The 24,168-nt window shown below is 36.1% G+C and overlaps 1 protein-coding gene across 9 annotated transcripts in view; it reads left to right on the plus strand.

The window, feature by feature from the left end:
- The window catches only part of LOC124357143 (kinesin light chain), a 215,719-nt gene that overhangs the window by 144,196 nt on the left and 47,355 nt on the right, over nucleotides 1-24,168 (plus strand). For all 9 annotated transcript variants that reach the window (XM_046808632.1, XM_046808641.1, XM_046808640.1 and 6 more), the window contains 5 exons: nucleotides 14,229-14,453; nucleotides 15,877-15,973; nucleotides 20,519-20,747; nucleotides 22,655-22,742; nucleotides 23,843-24,013. In XM_046808632.1, the coding sequence (XP_046664588.1) occupies nucleotides 14,229-14,453; nucleotides 15,877-15,973; nucleotides 20,519-20,747; nucleotides 22,655-22,742; nucleotides 23,843-24,013 (810 nt within the window). The remainder of the gene's footprint in view (nucleotides 1-14,228; nucleotides 14,454-15,876; nucleotides 15,974-20,518; nucleotides 20,748-22,654; nucleotides 22,743-23,842; nucleotides 24,014-24,168) is intronic.

Genomic DNA, 24,168 nt, shown 5'->3' on the forward strand with positions numbered 1-24,168 from the left:
TAAAAACGTATACGTTTCTGAATTGATTCTTGAAGTTCACTTGGCGATGCATCATTTGAATAGAACCATTGTTATAAGATTTGCCGCCAATATTGCTGTTTTAGCTTAGGCCCGGAATAAATCAGAAAAAGAAAACATTTTATGATATTTTGTCAAATATACTTGTAGTAGAACCCATACGCGTAAAAAACAACACACAATATTAGATTCGTTAAAGACGGATATTGATCGGTCATGCCGAGTTCATAGTGGCAGATGGCCTCGGAAAACCCCATCAACATTTCCAAGTGACAATCCCATTCTGCGTAGTAGTTTGGAGACGAAGCGTATGAATCATACTACTCGCTCGCCTACGTTCACGCCATCTTCCTCTTCGCAGATCAGACGCATCACCAGTTACTGTTGACATTTGTGACAGCTATCTCTGTAGACATTAATACAAAATGGATTGTTATTAGGTTAAGATGGCAACAATTTGTAGCAGAAAGTAACTCCCACTGCGTAGACGATGATAAGTGTAAGTGAGGATGTTGCATTTCCACCTTCACCCTGTCCTTGTTTTATAATTTGTTGTTGACTTTAGCAAGTGAAAATTAATGATTTTTTGGTGTACAATTTTATTGGCATTTGTTGATAAAGGTTTATACTTTCCAATACATTTCAGCCCTTTTGGTGTTTAAATTGAAGTACAGAGGTGTAACAGGGATGCTACAGGTCAGGGAAATCAGAGAAAAAAACAGGACTGGAAATCAGGAAAAAGTCAGGGAATCCGATCTCAAGTCAGGAAAAAGTCAGGGAATTTCGACGTTGGTCAAGGAAAAATATAAAATCCATTTACACAAATAAACTTACTGCCGCCGCGCCGAGTCCAAGCCTGTAGACGACGCGGCGCATGAAGCAGGCAGCCGAGGCGGCTCGGCTGGCCCGGCCCGGCCGGTGCGACAGACGCGCCTACCAGCCTTACGACGGCAGAGATTTTGTGGTGCCTTCAGGCCGTTGACAACCACTCCTCGCTAGCAGCGATGGGTAAGCAAGCGGCGTTCTTCGAACGCATGTTCCCCGACAGCCAAATCGCCAAGAATATGGGCTCTTGGCCGACTCAAAGTAGGCTACGGTATCACTTTTGGTCTCAGTCCCTACTATTTTGAATGTGTCCTTAACAGTGCGCGGAACGCAGATGCGTTTGTTATTTCATTTGACGAGAGCCTGAAGAAAAAAATCAAAATTACTTCAGATGGATTTTGTGATAACAGATTGCTGTAAGAAAACAAATGAGGTGGAAACACATTACTTTTCATTTGCGTTCCTAGGCCGGTCCCGCGCCAAAGACTTGTGCAGTGCTTTTAAGGAAGAACGAAAGGATTTGTCACTCCAAAAATTATTGCAAGTTTCAATGGACGGACCTAACGTGAACTTTTTCTTTTCTGAAAGAGCTACACAATGATTTGAAAGAAAAAAATGGTCCTTTATCTCCAATCTTTCTTGAGCTAGGGTCATGTGGTCTACACACTGTTAATAATAGTTTCAAGTCTGGCTTTAATACTGTTCCATGGAAACTAGCTGAATTCATTCGTGGTATATACTATGTTTTCAAAGACGTGCCTGCCAGAAGAGCTGAGTATATACGGTTCAGTGAAGAAGAAAATCCTGTTTTTCCGGCAAAGTTTTGTGCTGTTCGGTGGCTGGAGAATGCTGAAGTAGCTGAAAAGGCTCTTAAAGCACTGCCGTACCTAGAAATGTTTGTCAAGGGTGTAGAAGAAGAAGGTATCAAAATATCATTAAAGAGCTACAGTAATTTGGCTAAAGGACTGAAAGAGAAAATCTTACCTGTTAGGCTTGCCTTTTTTATGTATGTTGCACAGCAATTGCACCCCTTTCTTAAAGCTTATCAGTGTAAAGAACCAATGATTCCCTTTCTGTACAGTGATCTCAGTGCACTAATTAAGGACCTTATGAGTCAGTTTATCAAAAGTGACATCCTTGACAAAGCAAAGTCAGTAACAGATGTAGATCTCAAAAATTCTGCCAACTTTCTAGCAGAGAAACATTTAAAAGTTGGGAATGCGGTAAGGGCTGAAATTAAGAAACTCAATCTTAGTACAGATGCAGTAAAGGAATTTAAGACTGATTGTAAAAATATTCTTGTCAAAATATGTGATATGCTTGTTACCAAATCTCCTATTAAGTATAGCCTTACTAAGAATGTCACATTTTGTGATCCTGCTTTAATAGCTAGTCATTATTTAAGTGTTTCTAGGAACAGACTGGAAAAGTGTGTTCACAATTTTCACTCTAAGAATTGGATATCCAGTCAAGCAGCTGATAAGGTTGAGGGCAAGTTTAGAACTCTTACAAATAAATCTGATGTAATAACATTGTGTAAGTCGTACCGCAGAAGTGACCAGCGCATTGATCACTTCTGGAGGGGAAAGATGCTTACTCCAACCTGTACTCCTTCATACAGAAAGTCCTAATATTGAGTCACGGACAGGTATTTGTAGAGAGAGGTTTTTCTGTAAACAAAGAATTAATAGTAGAAAATCAGTTACCACGCTCGCTCATTGCACAACGTAGAGTATATGATGGCATAAAATCTTGCGGTGGAATTGATAATGTTGTTGTTGAACCAAAAATGATTCAGACGTTAAGGAGGGCTCGGACAGAGTATGGTGAAGTTCTAGAAGAACAAAAAAGGCAGGATGGAGAGAAAGCATCCGAAGCCTCTAGAAAGCGAACTATTTTGCAACAAATTGCAGATTTAAAGGCAAAGAGAGCAAAAGTTCTTTCTGAGAAAACTAATGAGATTACTAGTGTAGATGACGAAATTACGTCTCTTATGTCCAAACTTGGGTTGCAATTGACAATGTTTGACAATAATTTTCATTTTTTATAGTTTTAAAATCGTACTAACAGTTATGCAACTGTGAAAGGTGCTTTTAGTATGTTAAGTTAATAAAAAGTTCCTGCAGTAAAGCAAATACATGCTTTTACCTACCTGACAATTTTGTGATTTTAAAAGTTGATGTTTAAGTTATGTACCTTCTTTAGCTCTGTAATTTCTATGTGCTACTAATTACTTATGGTGCAGTGTTCTAAAGTATTTTACTTCTGTGTTGTAAAAGATCATTTAAGTCAATCTTTTTGTACGTATTAAACTGTGTTCACTTTATTTTTTGCTTTTTTATATTTGCCACCCTGTTAGCCTCAACACCGCTTTTTTCCACCCATTAATTGCCAAAAACCCTGAGGATTGCGTCGAAATAAGAAAAAAGGAAAAATGAAAAATTTGGTCTGGAAATCAGGGAAAAGTCAGGGAATTTCATTATTGGAATCCTGTAGCAACCCTGTGTAAAGTTACTTCAGTTTATTTATTTTAAAATGTTTCAATATATTTTACTATGTTTAAATTAATTAATTAATTTTAAATTCAGGACAGTGTTAGTCGGGATGGTAGTCTATATTCATGGACTGGGAGTAGAAGACAAACTCATTACAAAGGTAACAAGCGGGCTCCACCCATCCTGCTGTGCAATTGTATAATCTGGAGAATGCTCCCTGCAGTCGGAGCCGGTAGTCCGGGGAGTAGGGAGACAAACTCATTACAAAGGTACCAAGAGGCCTCTACGTATCCCGGTGTGCAATGGTATAATCTGGAGAGTGCTCCCTGCAGTCGGAGCTGGTAGTCAGTATTAATGGACTGGGAGTAGGGAGACAAACTCATTACAAAGGTAACAAGAGGCCTCTACGTATCATGGTGTGCAAAATTGTATAATCTGGAGAGTGCTCCCTGCAGTCGGAGCTGGTAGTCTGTATTAATGGACTGGGAGTCGGGAGACAAACTCATTACAAAGGTAACAAGAGGCCTCTACGTATCATGGTGTGCAAAATTGAATAATCTGGAGAGTGCTCCCTGCAGTCGGAGCTGGTAGTCAGTATTAATGGACTGGGAGTAGGGAGACAAACTCATTACAAAGGTAACAAGAGGCCTCTACCTATCCTGGTGTGCAATTGTATAATCTGGAGAGTGCTCCCTGCAGTCGAAGCTGGTAATCTGTATTCATGGACTGGGAGTAGGGAGACAAACTCATTACAAAGGTAACAAGCGGGCTCCACCCATGCTGGTGTATCTCACCTGCCGATTTTCTGTGCTATGTAAACTGCAAGAAAACGGCATTGTTTAAGGTGCCTTTTAGTGTCGGAAAACTTTTTATTTCAAATGACATGTTTATGTTTCTACTTATTCTGGAGTTAACACAGACCTGTTTCGTATTGCGTGGGAACGTTTGCAAACTCTGACATTAAATGCTGAATATATTTTCACTTAGAACAAATCTTTTGTAGTCTACAACTAAACTTACGGCTGCTATTAGGGCATTTATTGCAACTTAAATTTACACGTTGTATTTTTTATTTTTTCAAAGTTATGTTCATTGTACTCACCAGCTGACTGAAAGAAACATATTGTAGTTGTAACTAGGAATCAAATTTGGCGATGTTATTTAATAATTCAAAAGAAATCTAAATATTTTGGTTAATATGCATCTTTGAAATTTTAGCAACCTGTTGATGCAGATGTGATTTAGCATACCGTGTTATGTAAACGGAAGGCTCTAATCTGATTAATGTTTGTATTTTTCATAACGAAAATTAGGTACTTTTTATTAAACCATATATACACTTTTTACATCCAAATTAATGTTGATCTAACGTTAAACAGGTGGCTCAGTATCTTGAAATTACTAAACGTAAAAATTATCTCATGAAGAATTCTGAAGACAACTATTTTAGGTTGGATATTACGGCTAACCAGGGACTGTGTTGCCAGCATAACAAACAACGTTTCTTTCATCTGTGACGTTTTACCGTCTTAGACAATTCACTTTACTGTTTTCTTCTACGCTAACAAATCAGCTACCCTTCTAGAATGACAAAAACATGTTCTAATGAAACTATAGATATTTATGAAAAGTAAGTTTTCTACTTTAATAAATTCCATGTCATTGATTTCATAGAGACTCTTAGAAGTGTGCTACTTTTAGGGTTCGTAATACAGTATAATTGTTTGAATTATAACATGATAGCTACGTAATGGAGACTCGCTTTACACGGCGAGGACTTTCGCTCTTCGCCTCTTTACAAGTTATATGGTAAGAACATCCCCTCCTCATCCCTTTATACGTGCTGTGTGGTGAGAACTTTCCCTCCACCCTTCTACAAATCATCCATGGCTTCTCGACCTTGGCCCTCAAAAAATGGGTTAGCTTCCAAGTTCAGTCCTAACATACTACTTCTGTATCGTAGTTAATTTTTTTAACATTATAGAAAGTGATAGTATTACATATTATTTATGAGATTAGAACAAGCCAAGTGTTGAAACATACGTATGTTAAATAGTAATACGTATATTAACTAGTTAGTTAAGTAAGTGTTTAGTTTTTAGTTATTATTATACTTGCTATTTTGAAATAACGTAACTGGATGTTATATAATTTATACAAATCTATTTAATTATACTGATAAAGTAGTTTTTGTTTGATATGAAATAGTAATTTTAGTTGGAGGACATCAGGAAACAGCTCTAAATCTTTAAGGGAAGCTTACCCACACAAGGGTTTACAGTCTTTGCCGACAAAGTAAAACTTCTAGCTCTGAGAATAACTTAGTTTGAACTTTTTACTTAGTAGGGCAAAGATGTAGTTTCTTTTATTTTTACTAAATGCTTATTCTATGTATTTTTAAACGAAAATTTAATTCCTAAGTTTACGTACATTTAAACGTTTTGTTTGAATTGTATTCTCATTTTAGATCTAGTGTAAGTAATATAACGTTTAAATTGTTAGAATTTTATTGTAATTATGAATTTCCGTGAAAAACTAATTAGTATCTGTCACATAAAGAAGATTATGCATAATTTCTAAGTAAAATTTGAATAGTTGTTTCAATAAACGTATTTGAGTTTATTAAAGTAATATTCATGAAAACTAAAAAATTATCAGTCAAAGTTAATTATCTCTGTACCCTTTTTTATGAAATAGTAAACTGAGAAAACCTTATGTGTTCAATTGGACAGTCTTGGAACTTTGAAAATTGTTTACAGTCCGAAAAATGGAAAAGGTTGATTATATCTTAACCCAGAGCTAGTTACAATATAGTACATTTATTAATTAGTGACACCATTACGTTACATTATTCATAAACCCTTTATGTTGCTGTTGTTTGTCTATGTGCCATTCCTAATCGTCCTTTCGAACGACACCAGGTGATACAATAAATGATTTATGTCGCCACAACGTATGTCAACACAATATCTATAGAGTACTATAACTCTAAGATAAAACTGTTGAAACTTTTATCGAGCTGACATAAAAAAAACTGTTACGCAAGGTATGAGAAGTGTTATGTTTATTTTAAAGTTTTAAATTGTTAATTTAATCAAACCACTTTTAAAATACAACATTAAATTGTTGTCAGATAAAATTGAAAACCTTCATTTTATTTCAAACACTGTGGATAATGCAGTTGTGACATGTTTCTAAATAGCTGTTCTAAATACAAATTCGAAAGAGTATTTAGAGCTCAAAAAAAGCTGTCAGAATTATTTACAAATTGAATTTCATAGAGTCGTGCAAAGATGCCTTCAGAGAGCTTGGATTGTTAACTTTTCCCTGTCTCTATATTCTCGACGTCGCGTCGTGTTCTATACTGTCGACTCAAATGCGAGTTGGTCCAAGGCAGTGACGTCCACCAGTTGTACGAGACAAGAGGCAGGGACAACTTTCGGATTGTACAACATAGAATGAGTGCATTTGAACACTTGCCGTCCCAAGTTGGTGTGAAACTAATAAACAAGCTGCCTGAGGGAATTAAACATCTCCGTGATTCTGAACGATTCAAATCTCGATTAAAACACCTCCTGGTGTCAAAGGCGTTTTAAATCCGTTGAAGAGTTAATCTTGAGTTGCTGGGAAGAAAATTATTGAAAACTATTGAATAAACTATTAAGAATAAAATTAAAACCCCCAGTTCTGTTGTACGATTAAATAGCTATAACTGCAATGGAATTGTATATTATTATGAGTGTACTTGACGCATGCATGCAATCTTATAATTGTTGACGCTATAAGATTATTATTATCCTGAGTTTTGACGTTAGTAAGATTTTAAACCTTAAATTATTTTCTCTCTTATTTTTAGTTGTTGAGTGTTTTAAAAAGAAGAATTTAAAGATATGATTTAAACGCATTCAAACGTCTTTTATAAAGTTGATAGTGTGTGTAGTTATAATAATTTATACGAATTTGAAATGATTCTGTTTAATAATCTGCAGTAAGTATTGAACAATAAATAGATTTGAAAGCATAAATTATACCTTTAATATGAGGCATATTTCAAAATTCCTGAGGCACAATGAAGAATAAAGTAAAATAGTTTCAGGAGTAAATAGTGTGGTTCTTATAGGACAAACGTTTGTATAATTGCTATTAGACGCAAATCGTAAGTACAAATGACAACTAAGGGTTAAGAGTGTTACGTCATGTCTGATTGTTAATATTATATTTTGTAAATGGAATATTCTAATAATAGTGTAAAATTTGTGAATAAAAACAGAACAATTATATAAAAATGCTTCTGTTTTAACGATTTAGAACATTGAAAATGTTAAAGTTATGCTACCTATGAAAAATATTAGATTATTGTAGGTTTTAGTTATCTCTTGCATAAAACTAAAAATCTTAAAGTACAAAAAAGTCAAATAACGAATTTGAATAGAAGTGTATTATTTGTTTAGCTGCACATGAATATTTTAGATAGTTTTCTAAAGAGCAAATTCTCAGAAAACTCTGTTTGGACTGTTACACTGGGAGGATATGTGTGATATGCGAGAGAGTGAAGGTGAGCTGAACCTTACATCGCAAGTGGCCACACAACTTAGTACTGAAGTTTGTTCCTAACAAGTCACGACTTGCCAACTTTTTTTGTTAAATGTTTTCTAACTAGTCCCTGACGACTAAACTGCTGATTGCAGCGGGAAGAAGTTATCGATTAACAAACAGAATTAGCCAATCTAATAATTTTAGATCGCAAATGATATAACCATTTAAAAACGTCTTTTCCAGCGACTTTAAAGCGAAAAAGTAAATAGTTAATAAACAACTTAGTTAATAAACAAAAACATAATTACTGTGATGAACAAAAAGTGCAAGTAACTCTGTACACGTTATTAAAAAATTTATATGTTTCAAAGAGTTTGTAATGCCAGTACATTGTAGGCTCACACCCCAGAGCCCCACAGTAGGATTCATTACTGATTGGTGTCGTGGGACACCACTAGTAGGGTTCATTACTGATTGGTGTCGTGGGACACCACTAGTAGGGTTCATTACTGATTGGTGTCGTGGGACACCACTAGTAGGGTTCATTACTGATTGGTGTCGTGGGACACCACTAGTAGGATTCATTACTGATTGGTGTCGTGGGACACCACTAGTAGGGTTCATTACTGATTGGTGTCGTGGGACACCACTAGTAGGGTTCATTACTGATTGGTGTCGTGGGACACCACTAGTAGGGTTCATTACGGGTTGGTGTCATGTGGGATTCCCCAAGTAGGGTTGTAGTGGTAGCACATTATAAAATCGGTGATTTGAACGCAGTCATTTAGCAGGAGATAGAGGTAGCTGTTATCATATAGTTGCTATTACTGAGTAGCGTGTGATTAGAGAGTTCGTTCGACCCAACAAGTGTTTCAGTCCTTATTAATGACTCCCTATTAAATTAGATTCTTGTAATATATTAATATCCAAACAGGAATATTAAAAATGAGATTAGAGTACATTATTTTGATACCGAGCAATATAGTTGATCATATTAAGATTTAAGTATCCCGCATTGGTAAACTGTAGTACCTAATGAATACCTCATTCGCAAAAGAATTCGATAGCGGGAAATAAATTCTTTCAGGGAGGAAAGTACTACAGTTACTGTTACTGAATTGTAAACAAATTGCTTAAAAATACTATCAAAGGACTACCACCACTACTACTACATTTTTTGTTTGATAGAAATAATTTTCCTGTTTAGTTTGAAATATTTTACCAATGGTTGTTTTCCATGTTCCAGTTTTATAATCAATAAAGATTAACTTAACGATATAATTTTGTATAGGTATCAGTAAATGTAATATATCGATGGATTTATTAATGTGATGCCAAAAACTAACTTAAACTATATTGAAGCCGAGAGAAATATATATTAATGTTACTCTTCTATTTCATAATTTCCCATAGGGCCGGCCGTGTTAACTCAACTGGGTATAACATTAATTCTGAAAGCCATAGAAGATTATACAACGTTTATATTAATTTTGTTGTTAGTAAGGCTTTTATGACGAACGGTTTGTTTTTCCAACATTTTTTATATAACATGATATCCATAAACACACATGAGAAGAAAAAAATACAATGTTTATTTAATAGAAAATCTAGTAAGAAAATGCGTATTCAGTTGGATTTGTTTATAAAAATATTGTATATAGTATAAGAATATTTACATATTGTAACACCACAAGTTATATTAATTTATCCACCCGTAAAAGGTACTAGAAACAATTTATCGCTTCAAACAGCATAATATCTAGTGTATTTCTAAAATGGTAATAAGTTGTAATTGTCTTGAACTCCTGGATTCTTTGTGTTGATCACTAACGTTTATTACTTTTTTTACAGTTGTGTCATAACTGTTTTACCTTTTTGACAGTCGTAGTCAATTTCTTGGATATTGTTTCTTAAGTTTTTACTCTAGGAATTAATGAAGGAGCTCTCTTAGTCCAAATAAAATGTTAATAAAATAGATAATTTTGATAAAATATGCTCACTGTCAACTCATTCACACCGCGCGGAAACATTTCTTGGCAATCCAAATTTTCAGATATTTCAGCCCCTCTGATAGTAGCCATCTTCACATACCCTTTTATAGAGTTGTGTTAATGGGTTGGAGCTGTTTTGTGGTTTGTTGAACCTCAAATAAACAGAGATCTATATGACTTATCGCAGTCTGTCCAGTTTTAGATAATCTATCTGAAGCTTTTTTGTTGAATTACTTTCACTCTTCATCACGGCACAAGACGTTATGGGATAATACACACAGATCAATAAAGGTAGTTGTTGCTCAAGGTCATTTATTAAACATGCTTTAAATACACCCGATGCGATGTTAGGGTCATTACAATGCTGCCAAGCTACGAATAGACAGGAACCGGCGCGTCGCGTCATCATGATAGATGTCAACGCAATTTGTGTATTTCTTTTATATGTTAACTACATTTAATAGTTTCGAGTCGATGTGAGTGAATTCGCGCAGATGACTATGGACATGTGTCAAATATGCCGATAACTCCTTTAGTAATTATACTTATTTTACATTTTTTCAGGACAGTTTCCCTTATAAAAGTACAAAAGTTGTCGTTATAAATAAGTATTTTAAGATCGCTTTACATCGTTGTTTGCTTTTTAAATCAGAGACGTAACATAATTGACGATGAGACGCGCTGATTTCGATGGTTTAGATCACTGCGGGAACCGGAAGGCATGTAGCCATTCTAGCCTTGGATGTGGTCTTAGATTTCGATTGCCCCGATTACCATTTTTTGTTAAATATAAATGTTGGTTGTTATAAATTAATAATACCAATACGGAGTATCTATGCGCTCACGTATAAAAGTATGTTTAATTGAAGGAAACCCTTGAATCAAAAGTGATTGTAAGGTTCTAGATGTGGCATGAGTCATTTTGATTCGACGCGCCAGACCAACGCTTTGTAGTGTTGCGCTGGCCATGGCCTAGATTTGGAAGGTCGAAGTAATTATCCTGGCAGTGGCCCAACAGCACCCGGTAGCGACGATGCTGACATTTTGGATTCGCGCCTTTGTTTATTGGCCGCGATTAATGAAAGCCGGCTAGGGGGAAGCGACGGTTTGGCGCCATCGCATCGATCCTAGCGGCCCGTCTGCCGCGCCGCACAGCCCTGGTGACTCACAGCGCACACCCACGCCCCCTTCGCGTGCCCGGGGTCCTGGTAGCAGCAACTGATACAGTAGTTTTTACACATCTATCCAAAAAAGTAAAAAAAGAAAATTAAAATATGGGTAGGGAAAGTGTTTTATATTTGCCCCAGTTACTCATTATCAGGATTTTGGTTTGTATTTAAAACCAAACTATCTGTGACATTATATTTACAAATATATTAATTAGTCAAGTTGTTTGGTCTCTATTAAATATTGACTATTATAATTTTTTGACATATCATTTTTCAGTTAGACTAATAAGTTAGACTATTTGTTAATGTTTTTTATATATATTAAAATAAAATATCAAAATAACAACAACAAAAAGATTAGATCAAACAAATTTAATCTTTATGGATCGGAATGACTATTTAGTACTAGTGTTATTATAGAGAATTTTTTATGGATTAGAATCTATTGTATCGTGTTTCTATCCCGTTCAAACAAATTTAACTTTAATATACAAAATGGAAATGTACAAATATGTTTCTTTTAAAATACGATAGTTAGGCCCTATACAAGTGTTTTCATGACTCTCAGGGTTTTCCATAAACCAAGGCAAACTAATGTATGTGAATAATTACGGTATGGCAATTATTATATTTCTTATGAAAGTGTTCCTGATAACTAAATCAGTCCTGGGAAATCTTACTAGGATGGGATAGAATGGAGATATCTCCTCATCCATGTGGCCGAACCTGGTTTCTTCACTAGACAGTGATAATGTCTCCCAGTAGTCATTACTGACTGCAGAGACAGCTGTGGAGATATCTCCTCGTCCAGGTGGTAGTGAGATTGATGATGTCTCCCAGTAGACATTACTGACTGCAGGGACACCTGTGGAGATATCTTCTCATCCAGGTGGTAGTGAGATTGATGATGTCTCCCAGTAGTCATTACTGACTGCAGGGACACCTGTGGAGATATCTCCTCATCCAGGTGGTAGTGAGATTGATGAATGTCTCCCAGTAGTCATTACTGACTGCATGGAAACGTGTGGAGATATCTCCTCATCCAGGTGGTAGTGAGATTGTTGATGTCTCCCAGTAGACATTACTGACTGCAGGGACACCTGTGGAGACATCTCCTCATCCAGGTGGTAGTGAGATTGATGATTGTCTCCCAGTAGTCATTACTGACTGCAGGGACAGCTGTGGAGATATCTCCTCGTCCAGGTGGTAGTGAGATTGATGATGTCTCCCAGTAGACATTACTGACTGCAGGGACACCTGTGGAGATATCTTCTCATCCAGGTGGTAGTGAGATTGATGATGTCTCCCAATAGTCATTACTGACTGCAGGGACACCTGTGGAGATATCTCCTCATCCAGGTGGTAGTGAGATTGATGAATGTCTCCCAGTAGTCATTACTGACTGCAGGGACACCTGTGGAGATATCTCCTCATCCAGGTGGTAGTGAGATTGATGATGTCTCCCAGTAGTCATTACTGACTGCAGGGACACCTGTGGAGATATCTCCTCATCCAGGTGGTAGTGAGATTGATGATGTCTCCCAGTAGTTATTACTGACTGCAGGGACACCTGTGGAGATATCTCCTCATCCAGGTGGTAGTGAGATTGATGATGTCTCCCAGTAGTCATTACTGACTGCAGGGACACCTGTGGAGATATCTCCTCGTCCAGGTGGTAGTGAGATTGATGATGTCTCCCAGTAGTCATTACTGACTGCAGGGACACCTGTGGAGATATCTCCTCGTCCAGGTGGTAGTGAGATTGTTGATGTCTCCCAGTAGACATTACTGACTGCAGGGACACCTGTGGAGATATCTCCTGATCCAGGTGGTAGTGAGATTGATGATGTCTCCCAGTAGTTATTACTGACTGCAGGGACACCTGTGGAGATATCTCCTCATCCAGGTGGTAGTGAGATTGATGATGTCTCCCAGTAGTCATTACTGACTGCAGGGACACCTGTGGAGATATCTCCTCGTCCAGGTGGTAGTGAGATTGATGATGTCTCCCAGTAGTCATTACTGACTGCAGGGACACCTGTGGAGATATCTCCTCATCCAGGTGGTAGTGAGATTGTTGATGTCTCCCAGTAGACATTACTGACTGCAGGGACACCTGTGGAGATATCTCCTGATCCAGGTGGTAGTGAGATTGATGATGCCTCCCAGTAGTCATTACTGACTGCAGGGACACCTGTGGAGATATCTCCTCATCCAGGTGGTAGTGAGATTGATGATGTCTCCCAGTAGTCATTACTGACTGCAGGGACACCTGTGGATATATCTCCTCATCCAGGTGGTAGTGAGATTGATGATGTCTCCCAGTAGTCATTACTGACTGCAGGGACACCTGTGGATATATCTCCTCATCCAGGTGGTAGTGAGATTGATGATGTCTCCCAGTAGTCATTACTGACTGCAGGGACACCTGTGGATATATCTCCTCATCCAGGTGGTAGTGAGATTGATGATGTCTCCCAGTAGTCATTACTGACTGCAGGGACACCTGTGGAGATATCTCCTTATCCAGGTGGTAGTGAGATTGATGAATGTCTCCCAGTAGTCATTACTGAATGCAGGGACACCTGTGGGGCATTTCCATCCGAATCAACATGCTTAATGGAACCTTGTTGCAGTTTACTGACCTCCAGGCTCAGTACATCAGTGGTAATGCCTGCAGATTCAGGGACTCTCGTTTTAACCATTACTGTCAGTTGAGTGACTCCATTATTGTAATTCCACTTATGTGGAGGTGCATCTTGTCATCCAGATGAGGGTGGTACCCATTGCATCTTTATTTAGAATTCCTCAACCTGTTGAAATTCTGGGGTCGATGCAATGAAATGGCACGGGTTGCAAATGCAGTTTTTCCTAAATCTCTATACCTGCCTTAATAATGCTTCACAATATCTTGGACTTTCATAAAAGATTTCCCATTTTTTCTCAGAACACACAAACTTTCAGGTCTGGAGAAGTGAAATGGGTTTGAATGTGCAGATTAAATGTTCTCACATGGCTGTTACTGGTTATGCACATTTTGTAGTAAATACTAACATATTAATTCTTAGTTTGTAGCATATTTAATGCATAAATAATTTTATTTTGGTTTATTTTATACATACTTCTACTAAATTTTCAATTTTTTATGAGTACCATGTGAGGACTAAATATGACAAACTAACTGTTTTGTGTAGGTGATGATGGCCCTGGCATCGCATCTGCAGATTGTGGAAGCAGAGAAACAAAAGCTCCGCACACAGGTCCGCAGGCTCTGCCAGGAGAATGCGTGGCTGCGCGACGAGCTGGCCAACACTCAGCAAAAGCTGCAAGCATCGGAGCAGGCAGTGGCACAGCTCGAGGAGGAGAAGAAACACCTCGAGTTCATGGCATCAGTGCGCCAATACGACCAAGATCTTACGGTACAGACATGTTGCTTAACTTCATCTATATGCTTAGATGCTTTTGATATCAGTTGTTTCAAAGTTACGGCCTCATAGAAGTGAAGTAGAGCAGGCTATGGAATTATGGAACTCCAATTTTCCCTCATCAATAATTTTATGCGTGATGGTTGTGTGACACTGTAATAGAGCATAGACATTGTCCGTAGTGGTATAACTTGATGGACACCTTTGAAAAAGATTTCCATTAACAAATTATTGTCACCAGTTTTTAAGAAATGTTCTTTAAAGTCTTAAGGAGCCGGCTGCAGTGAAACAACCTTGAGTTTTATCTCATAACAAGAATGAGAAAATTTTAAAAACCTTTCCAGTCATGTTTTGGTTTTTAAATTATGATGGGGGTTTATCTTAAAGATATATTAATACGTATCTAAAGGTTTTTGATTTTTTTCTTGTAAAGTTCATACTTTTATCAATATTTAACCAATTAAAGTTTCTGATTAATAAATAATAATATAGCAGAAACTAAAAAGCCATTATTAACGTCTAGACAGTTTAAGAGGGTTTTGTTAATAAGTTTTGAATAGTAAAACAATGAAGTAAAATAAGTTATGTAATATTTTCTTGATAAGGAATAAGATAGTGGAGAATAAGTCAGAGTATTAATATATTTATTTATTATAAATTTAACACTTTGATCCCAATATAGAAAATATCTGCATAAAATCCTATTGTTCACAAATAATTGTTTTAAAATATAAAACTTGCACTTACACTAGTGCTATACCAAAATGATGACAGTCATCTTTAATAAAGTTGTGGACTAAACTTTATACAGTACTTACTATTAGCTACCCCCGTGGCTTCACACACAATTTCATTTTGAAAACCAGGGACACCATGAGCACATAGCATTTCAAGCAATCTTGAGATAAGTGATAGACACTGAAAGATATTCCACGCTCTTGTACCTTTTTGGATTTAAGTTTAAAGATGGGGCCTTAAGTCAGAAAGTGTTTTTAATATGTACTTCGGAAATCTATTGAATTTCTCTCCAAAATTGTATTGAATTTATTCCAATGATTTCAGTAACAATTGGAACTATTTTAGGCGAGTGTGGAGAAATTCCAATTCTAAAGGGAGACAAATGTCAAAGTTCTTAGCTTTCCAGTTAACAAACATGATGGCATTTTACTGTAGTTAATAAAATGTAATAAAAACAAACCCATACAAAGAAAAGCTTCAAGTAAATCATAACTTTGTAAAGTAGAACTATAGATGGTACAGGTAGATAAATAAATAGAAACATTTACTATCATCTATTTAAATATGTATATATAATTATGCTTATTAATAATATTTTGTGTAATTTAGTAAATATCATGCCAAGTAAAAATAAATTTAAATCTTGAAAACTACAATGTAAATTGTGTGTAAATTTCAGGGTGATGATTCTACTTCTGAACTAAAACAAGACAAACCGAAAGCTGATGACCCGGTGGTGGACCTGTTTCCCGATGATGACACGGAAGAAAGAAATAGTAAGTTCATCTTGTACCAGAAATTGTTAAATTACTTGACAAATATATACGTGTGTAATTAATTAATTTATAATAATAAATAATGAACTTATTAAAATATAATACTAAAGAGCAACTCACATTGTGTCACAATAAACACTGTCATATAAACAGATAAAAACATTATGTTTATAACAAAATTGAACATTTTAATCATTGTACCACTCATTAATATACTAAGATAGTTTATAATGTATAAATTGTTTCAACAAAAATTAAAAATTCCTAAATTAGTATAATTCCTAAATTTTATTTAGGCATATTTTATAAATGTAATTTCAATTAAGATCAAAAAAGCTCAGAACGAATCATAAAAGACTCTTTATTTTAATGAAAATTATTCATTTTGTTAAAGTGAAATACATTTCCTTTCTGTATCGTAAGCTTAGGTATACTGAGTTAACTGATGAGCCGTTCACACAGAAGTGTTGTTGCTCACAGTTTGTGGAAGTAGAAAGTGCAGTTTCAGTGCAGCTGTGTCTGAGGCACTGGCAATTGTACAACATTGGTATACTGAGTTAACTGATGAGCCTTACACACAGAAGTGTTGTTGCTCACAGTTTGTGGAAGTAGAAGGTGCAGTTTCAGTGCAGCTGTGTCTGAGGCACTGGCAATTGTACAACATTGGTATACTGAGTAAAGTGATGAGCTGTACACACAGAAGTATTGTTGCTCACAGTTTGTGGAAGTAGAAGGTGCAGTTACAGTGCAGCTGTGTCTGAGGCACTGGCAATTGTACAACATTGGTATACTGAGTAAAGTGATGAGCTGTGCACACAGAAGTGTTGTTGCTCACAATTTGTGGAAGTAGAAGGTGCAGTTACAGTGCAGCTGTGTCTGAGGCACTGGCAATTGTACAACACTGGTATACTGAGTAAAGTGATGAGTTGTACACACAGAAGTGTTGTTGCTCACAATTTGTGGAAGTAGAAGGTGCAGTTACAGTGCAGCTGTGTCTGAGGCACTGGCAATTGTACAACATTGGTATACTGAGTAAAGTGATGAGTTGTACACACAGAGGTGTTGTTGCTCACAATTTGTGGAAGTAGAAGGTGCAGTTACAGTGCAGCTGTGTCTGAGGCACTGGCAATTGTACAACATTGGTATACTGAGTAAAGTGATGAGTTGTACACACAGAGGTGTTGTTGCTCACAATTTGTGGAAGTAGAAGGTGCAGTTACAGTGCAGCTGTGTCTGAGGCACTGGCAATTGTACAAAATTGGTATACTGAGTAAAGTGATGAGTTGTACACACAGAAGTGTTGTTGCTCACAATTTGTGGAAGTAGAAGGTGCAGTTACAGTGCAGCTGTGTCTGAGGCACTGGCAATTGTACAAAATTGGTATACTGAGTAAAGTGATGAGTTGTACACACAGAAGTGTTGTTGCTTACAATTTGTGGAAGTAGAAGATGCAGTTACAGTGCAGCTGTGTCTGAGGCACTGGCAATTGTACAACATTGGTATACTGAGTTAAGTGATGAGCTGTACACACAGAAGTGTTGTTGCTCACAATTTGTGGAAATAGAAGGTGCAGTTACAATTCAGCTGTGTCTGAGGCACTGGCAATTGTACAACATTGGTATACTGAGTAAAGTGATGAGTTGTACACACAGAAGTGTTGTTGCTCACAGTTTGTGGAAGTAGAAGGTGCAGTTTCAGTGCAGCTGTGTCTGAGGCACTAGCAATTGTACAACATAGGTATACTGAGTAAAGTGATGAGTTGTACACATAGAAGTGTTGTTGCTCACAATTTGTGGAAGTAGAAGGTGCAGTTACAGTGCAGCTGTGTCTGAGGCACTGGCAATTGTACAACATTGGTATACTGAGTAAAGTGATGAGTTATACACACAGAAGTGTTGTTGCTCACAATTTGTGGAAGTAGAAGGTGCAGTTACAGTGCAGCTGTGTCTGAGGCACTGGCAATTGTACAACATTGGTATACTGAGTAAAGTGATGAGTTGTACACACAGAGGTGTTGTTGCTCACAATTTGTGGAAGTAGAAGGTGCAGTTACAGTGCAGCTGTGTCTGAGGCACTGGCAATTGTACAAAATTGGTATACTGAGTAAAGTGATGAGTTGTACACACAGAGGTGTTGTTGCTCACAATTTGTGGAAGTAGAAGGTGCAGTTACAGTGCAGCTGTGTCTGAGGCACTGGCAATTGTACAACATTGGTATACTGAGTAAAGTGATGAGTTGTACACACAGAGGTGTTGTTGCTCACAATTTGTGGAAGTAGAAGGTGCAGTTACAGTGCAGCTGTGTCTGAGGCACTGGCAATTGTACAACATTGGTATACTGAGTAAAGTGATGAGTTGTACACACAGAAGTGTTGTTGCTCACAATTTGTGGAAGTAGAAGGTGCAGTTTCAGTGCAGCCGTGTCTGAAGTACTGGCAATAGTACAGCGTTGGTATACTGAGTAAAGTGATGAGCTGTATACACAGAAGTGTTATTGCTCAAGTAAAATGTAATCCACCAACAGACATAAAGATTATTTAATTAAAAACATTAAATTTGGGGGTTTTTGTTCTATTAAAAGCCACATTTTTTAGCTGTTTTTCAACATTAATATTTTAATATGAGTGGTGGATCAAATACATAAATATTTCATACAACAGTCTAGCTAGTGGAAAATCTTCATAGCCTTTGTTAAACTCATTTCTAAAATTTAATGATTATTCGTGCATAAAAGGACTCAAAATAAGGACATTTTTTGTTTCTGAATTGGTAAACCAATCTTATAATATCTCTTTTGTTAGTATTCACATTTTTTCACAGTTTTATCTCCTCTAATACACCTTTTATGGCTCTCAAAGAACACAATATTTCTATTTCTTATCTTCCTCTAATGCCATTCTGTTAACACGTACAATACTACAGTTTTCGCTTTTTGTTGCCTTTCCCTTGTCTAGCACACAGATTCTCACTGCTTTGAGCTAAGGATACAGGTTAAGAGAATGTGCATATGGCTGATCAAATCAAATCAGACTTTTATTGCCGGAACATTATACAATACATGGCAATATTTTTGTCAAACACACCACAAGAAATCTCATTCAAACATACAATTTTGCAAACGTACCTACATCCATTCATTCACCAATTATTCCCACTTCCAGCGACAAATTTTATCAGTCTTTTTAATTGGTGGTCTCCCAATCATAAGCAAAAAACTTGTCAACATTATAAAATGTTTGTGACACTAAAAAGCGTTTCAAACGAGTTTTTAACACTTTGAGCGTTGGAGTGTTTTTAATTGAATCTGGTAACTTATTGACGAAATGAACACCTGCCTGTGAGGGCAAGTGTTCATAAACCACTGTTCTGTGTCTACCAGTTCGGTAGTTATCTCTGCCTCTAGTCTCATACACATGTATGTCTCGGCCATTCCTCATGGCACATTTAGACAGAGTTGTTTCCAAGATGTAGAGACTGGGCAGCGTCAACAGTTGGAAATTTTTGAAGGCTTCCTTGCACGACTCTAAATTTCAACTTAGCGATAATGCGGATCGCTTGTTTTTGCAGCTTGAACACTCTCAGGAATTGATTGTTTGCACAAGCTCCCCACAACGCCAGCCCGTGAGGTGGGGGTAAATCAAGCCATAATACGCCATCTGATATAATAGAGATGGATTGTGAGGCAGTGTCTTTTATATGTATAGTCTATATGCACTCAGTGTGATACAGGAAAAGCAACAAAAACTACGATTCTCTAAAAGGATCCACTTCTGGCTGGTTCATACTTTCCAATCAAACCTACACTGGGTAAAGCAAAACTGAAGTGTCACTTAAATCTGAGAAACTGTATAGATACCCGGGATCAGCACATATTGAGATATCGGGGTGCAAGGGTAGATTGATAGGTATAACCTATTACGGAGGATGACTGTTGGAGCTCCCTAAGTGTTAAAGGCAGTTGCTAGGCTGGACACATAGGAGTGCTACCCTTGCCTGCTTTGACTGGAAAGGCTGGTACATAGCTGGCTTCTCCTTCTTCCTAGCTGACATGACAGATACAATGCCCATTCTCCATCCTCGTGGATCTACACAGGAGGTGGCCCCTACCCATACTGAATATCTTTTCACTTCGGAAGAAAGCCCAAAAATCCTTGGGCTGTGAGAGGTTTCTTAGCTTCTTGCCCTAAGAGAACAACAATAAAAATCTAAACACTTGCTACATATTATCTTGTTAACACTGTTTTATATTGGATAGCCTAAAATATCAAACAAAACTCTACTATTTAGTTTAGAGTTTAATACATTTAAAATTCATTCTACATCTATTTATCAATACTTTTGTAGAACAGTTCAATCTCTTATACCACCAGGTAAATGGAAATTCTGGTTATTAACTTTTTTGCTCCCATCATATTAAATTGCAGTTCTTGTTACATACAGATTTCAAGGTTTAAATAACGTTTTTCTTTAACTTTAGTTCTTAAGAATACCACGTTCAATATGTTTTTAAGTGACTAGAATAGATGATGGTTGTTTGTTTGCACAGATATGTCGCCCACACCACCCAGTCAGTTTGCACAACAAGTGAACGCTGGCTATGAGATCCCAGCGCGTCTGCGCACGCTACACAACTTGGTGATCCAGTACGCCAGCCAGGGTCGCTACGAAGTGGCTGTTCCTCTGTGTAAACAGGCCCTGGAGGACCTGGAGAAGACAAGTGGCCATGACCACCCGGATGTTGCCACCATGCTTAACATCCTTGCTCTCGTCTACAGGCAAGTCTACAGATAATGGTTTTATTTTTTTATTTTCACTCATACACCCCTTAGGAATCATAAACTATTTTTCTTTGTGATTTTTCAAGAATGAACACTTAAAATATATATATATATATATATATATATATATATATATATATATATATATATATATATATTGAGCTTATCTGAAAGTAGTTTAAATTTTAGAGCACCAATAATAGTGATGTGTTCTACATAAATGATCACAAAGAGTTGTTAAGAGTTGTTATTTATATTTCGTTTGTGTTCCATATTTTATATACGTAACATTACTTGTGATACAGAATACATAAAACATATAATAAGCATGGCATAGCAGCTTGTATTGTTTCTTTTTGCTAATCAGCTGTGAGTTACAGCAAACTACTCATTTTATTGTTAAGGGAGTGCTTCACTGTTCTTTTTTCCAATAATTCGGCCTGCTTGCAAGTATTTTTTTTTTTTTTTTTTTTTTTTTATTTCTTCCATCAATCCAGTGCTTTTTTTATTCAGGCTAGTGTTAATTGGTATCATTAATTTTTTCTGACTAATGTTTACCTAATTTTAAAATTGGCTTCAAGAATATAATTATGATTCTTACTGGAGTGTTTCCTATCAGGACTGTGGATGGCTGAGCAGTCTCAAGATGTCAGGCTTTGGATCTGTGGTAGAGATAGTGCAGGTTCAAATCCTGTTTAGCACTTTTTATCTGTATCATTGGCCTAGTACTGTATCGATTCTCCCCTTATTATGTTTGATAAGATCCTCACACAGGCCAGTGGCTCATTAGAAAGGGCAGAATAAGCTTAAAGAGGATTTAACTCTCCTTAAAAAACACACAAAAATCTTAAATCAAATATTTATATATAGATAACCATTATTTATATACATAATCCATAGCCAGGTGCCTGAGAGCATGCGAATTCGTCAACTAGGGAAGGGAATAGGAGTGAATTTCAGAGGAAGATGGTTCAGAAGCCTAATGGTTACAGATACTGTTGGCTATTAGAGGCCAAGATACCTTATAACTCAGGCTTCAAATAAAAAAAAAAAATTTTGGATATTTTCAGAGACAGGGAGTTGCCAAAGACTAAAACCAAGGTATCTGAAGCCAGTCTAAGAATCTTTTATTTGCCCTTCTATATTGTGTATTCTTTTATAATTTAAATGATGTAGTAATCAAATTAAGGGATTTTATGGAATGACAAATTACAATATTAAGATTAAACTAAACATATAATATCATACATAATACTTCCACCGATCATAAAAGCATAAAGTTTGGTGTTTAACATTTACGGGGCCAAATCAAGATTGCTGTCAGTAAGCCAACTCTTAACCCCTTAACGGGTTTATTTTGTACCTTTACTGAACTTTTCTTTGTACTTTTATACAGATACAGTTTTGTAAAGGTTACTTTTGTCATGCAAAAAGTAATTTTTTACTGTCTTTTCAAAATTTTTTATATATTGTGTCCGTGTCATCATCAAGCAAACAAAGTCAATAATCTATTTGTGCGTTGATATTTCCATGGTACAATAAACAAAAAAACAAAAATATACTCCAAGACGAATGACATGCAACAACAATACGCAGTAGCTGTCTGCACTGTGTGACTACATCGAACTCACCAAGGTGCAAACACTCGTGAAATAGGACAGTGCACACCACTTCATGCACAATGAATAATTTTCATTGACATGCTTCTTGCGCAATATTCAGTTGGCAACAGATTAAAACAGGAACAATATCATTTTGTGTAACATTACATCTGTAGCACACTTTTATGCAATCGCTATGAACGTAATATCACATCAAAAACCACAAAGGAGTTAAATTTTACGTTGCCACTAAAATATAATTTTTATTGGCATAAGATTTTATTATTTTTTCTTTTATTATAGGGATCAAAACAAGTACAAAGAAGCAGCAAACTTGTTAAACGATGCCCTTGCAATACGAGAGAAAACTCTTGGAGAGAACCATCCTGCAGTAAGTTTTACTTTAGTTTCTTCTAAACGTAGTCAGCATGTCTGCTCTTTCTTAAAGTATTAAACTTTTTATGCTATAAAATATTCACATTAGTTCAAAATCTGTTTATATTGAATTCGATTTTTAGTAATTGTTCAGCTTCTATACAATAAACCTTGTTTTAAACATTACAAATTTAACAGCATTGTTTCAAATATTGTTTTACAATACACTTGTTCAGACTTGTAATTATTGTTTGATAAATTAGGACCAAGAATATCTATTGACTTTTTGTGTTGCAATAATGCAAAGCATATCTAGAGAATAAGATATGTTTTCTTGTCAAATAAAACAAACATGCATTTATATTTTGGAGAATGATCAATAATTAGATTTGCAACACAAGAAGACATGATTCATTTGAGGCATTTAGCATACATTATTTTAGCAATGTGATTGTAACTTTGTAATGCTCATGGCTAGGTTGATAATAGGTAATAAGATTGTTCATACGTTCTTTTTAACATTCTATTTTATTGAATATACTGTGTGTATAGGTTGTTTAATTGGGATACTACAATATTGTTACTGTACAATCATCATGTAAACCTATTTGAATTTGCTACGAAGGAAAAGTTTTTTACTTTTGACCTCTATTATGGTTATTTTAGTTTTTGTTCTCCTTTATTGCTATTTTGTTTCAAAATGTTAGCCTATTAGCTAAATGCTTTCAGCATCCATAATTAGCAATTGGTGCAAAAAACCTAAACCCACTTTATTAAAATTAATTATTTTCTTCTGTTTACTAATAAGATTTAACATTACCATTTTCATAACAAATCATATGTTCCTTTGAGTTAATATTTTTAGACTAATACAGAAATTGCTACAAAGTATATTAAAATTTTAGTCTTCAATATTTTTAGAATTACTTTGAAAACACCATTTTTTCTTAATTTTTATTATTACTTATACATACGTTATCTTTTGAACAGAACTAGAGAATTTACTTATTTCAGTACTGTGTTTACAATCATTGTTCATCCCAGTCCCAACTATTAATATAAATATAAGGCAGAGGTTGATTATCATAGATCTTAATCAAACCAAATATATTATAGGTGGCAGCTACCTTGAACAACCTAGCTGTGCTCTATGGCAAACGGGGCAAGTACAAGGAGGCGGAGCCACTCTGCAAGCGGGCTCTTGAAATTCGGGAGAAAGTTTTGGGCAAGGATCACCCTGATGTGGCCAAACAGCTCAACAATCTCGCTCTGCTTTGTCAGAACCAGGTAGGCAATTATGTATTTTTCTTGTTATTTTACATATTGTAATTACCTATCACTTGTTAATCTAAGAAGGTCTAATAATCAATCTAACAAACAAATTTACTCTTTATCTTAAATGAATCAATTTATTTGAAAACATTAATTTATGTAATGCATGT

Source organism: Homalodisca vitripennis, chromosome 3 (assembly GCF_021130785.1).
Source record: "Homalodisca vitripennis isolate AUS2020 chromosome 3, UT_GWSS_2.1, whole genome shotgun sequence".
NCBI classification, from domain to species: Eukaryota; Metazoa; Arthropoda; class Insecta; order Hemiptera; family Cicadellidae; genus Homalodisca; species Homalodisca vitripennis.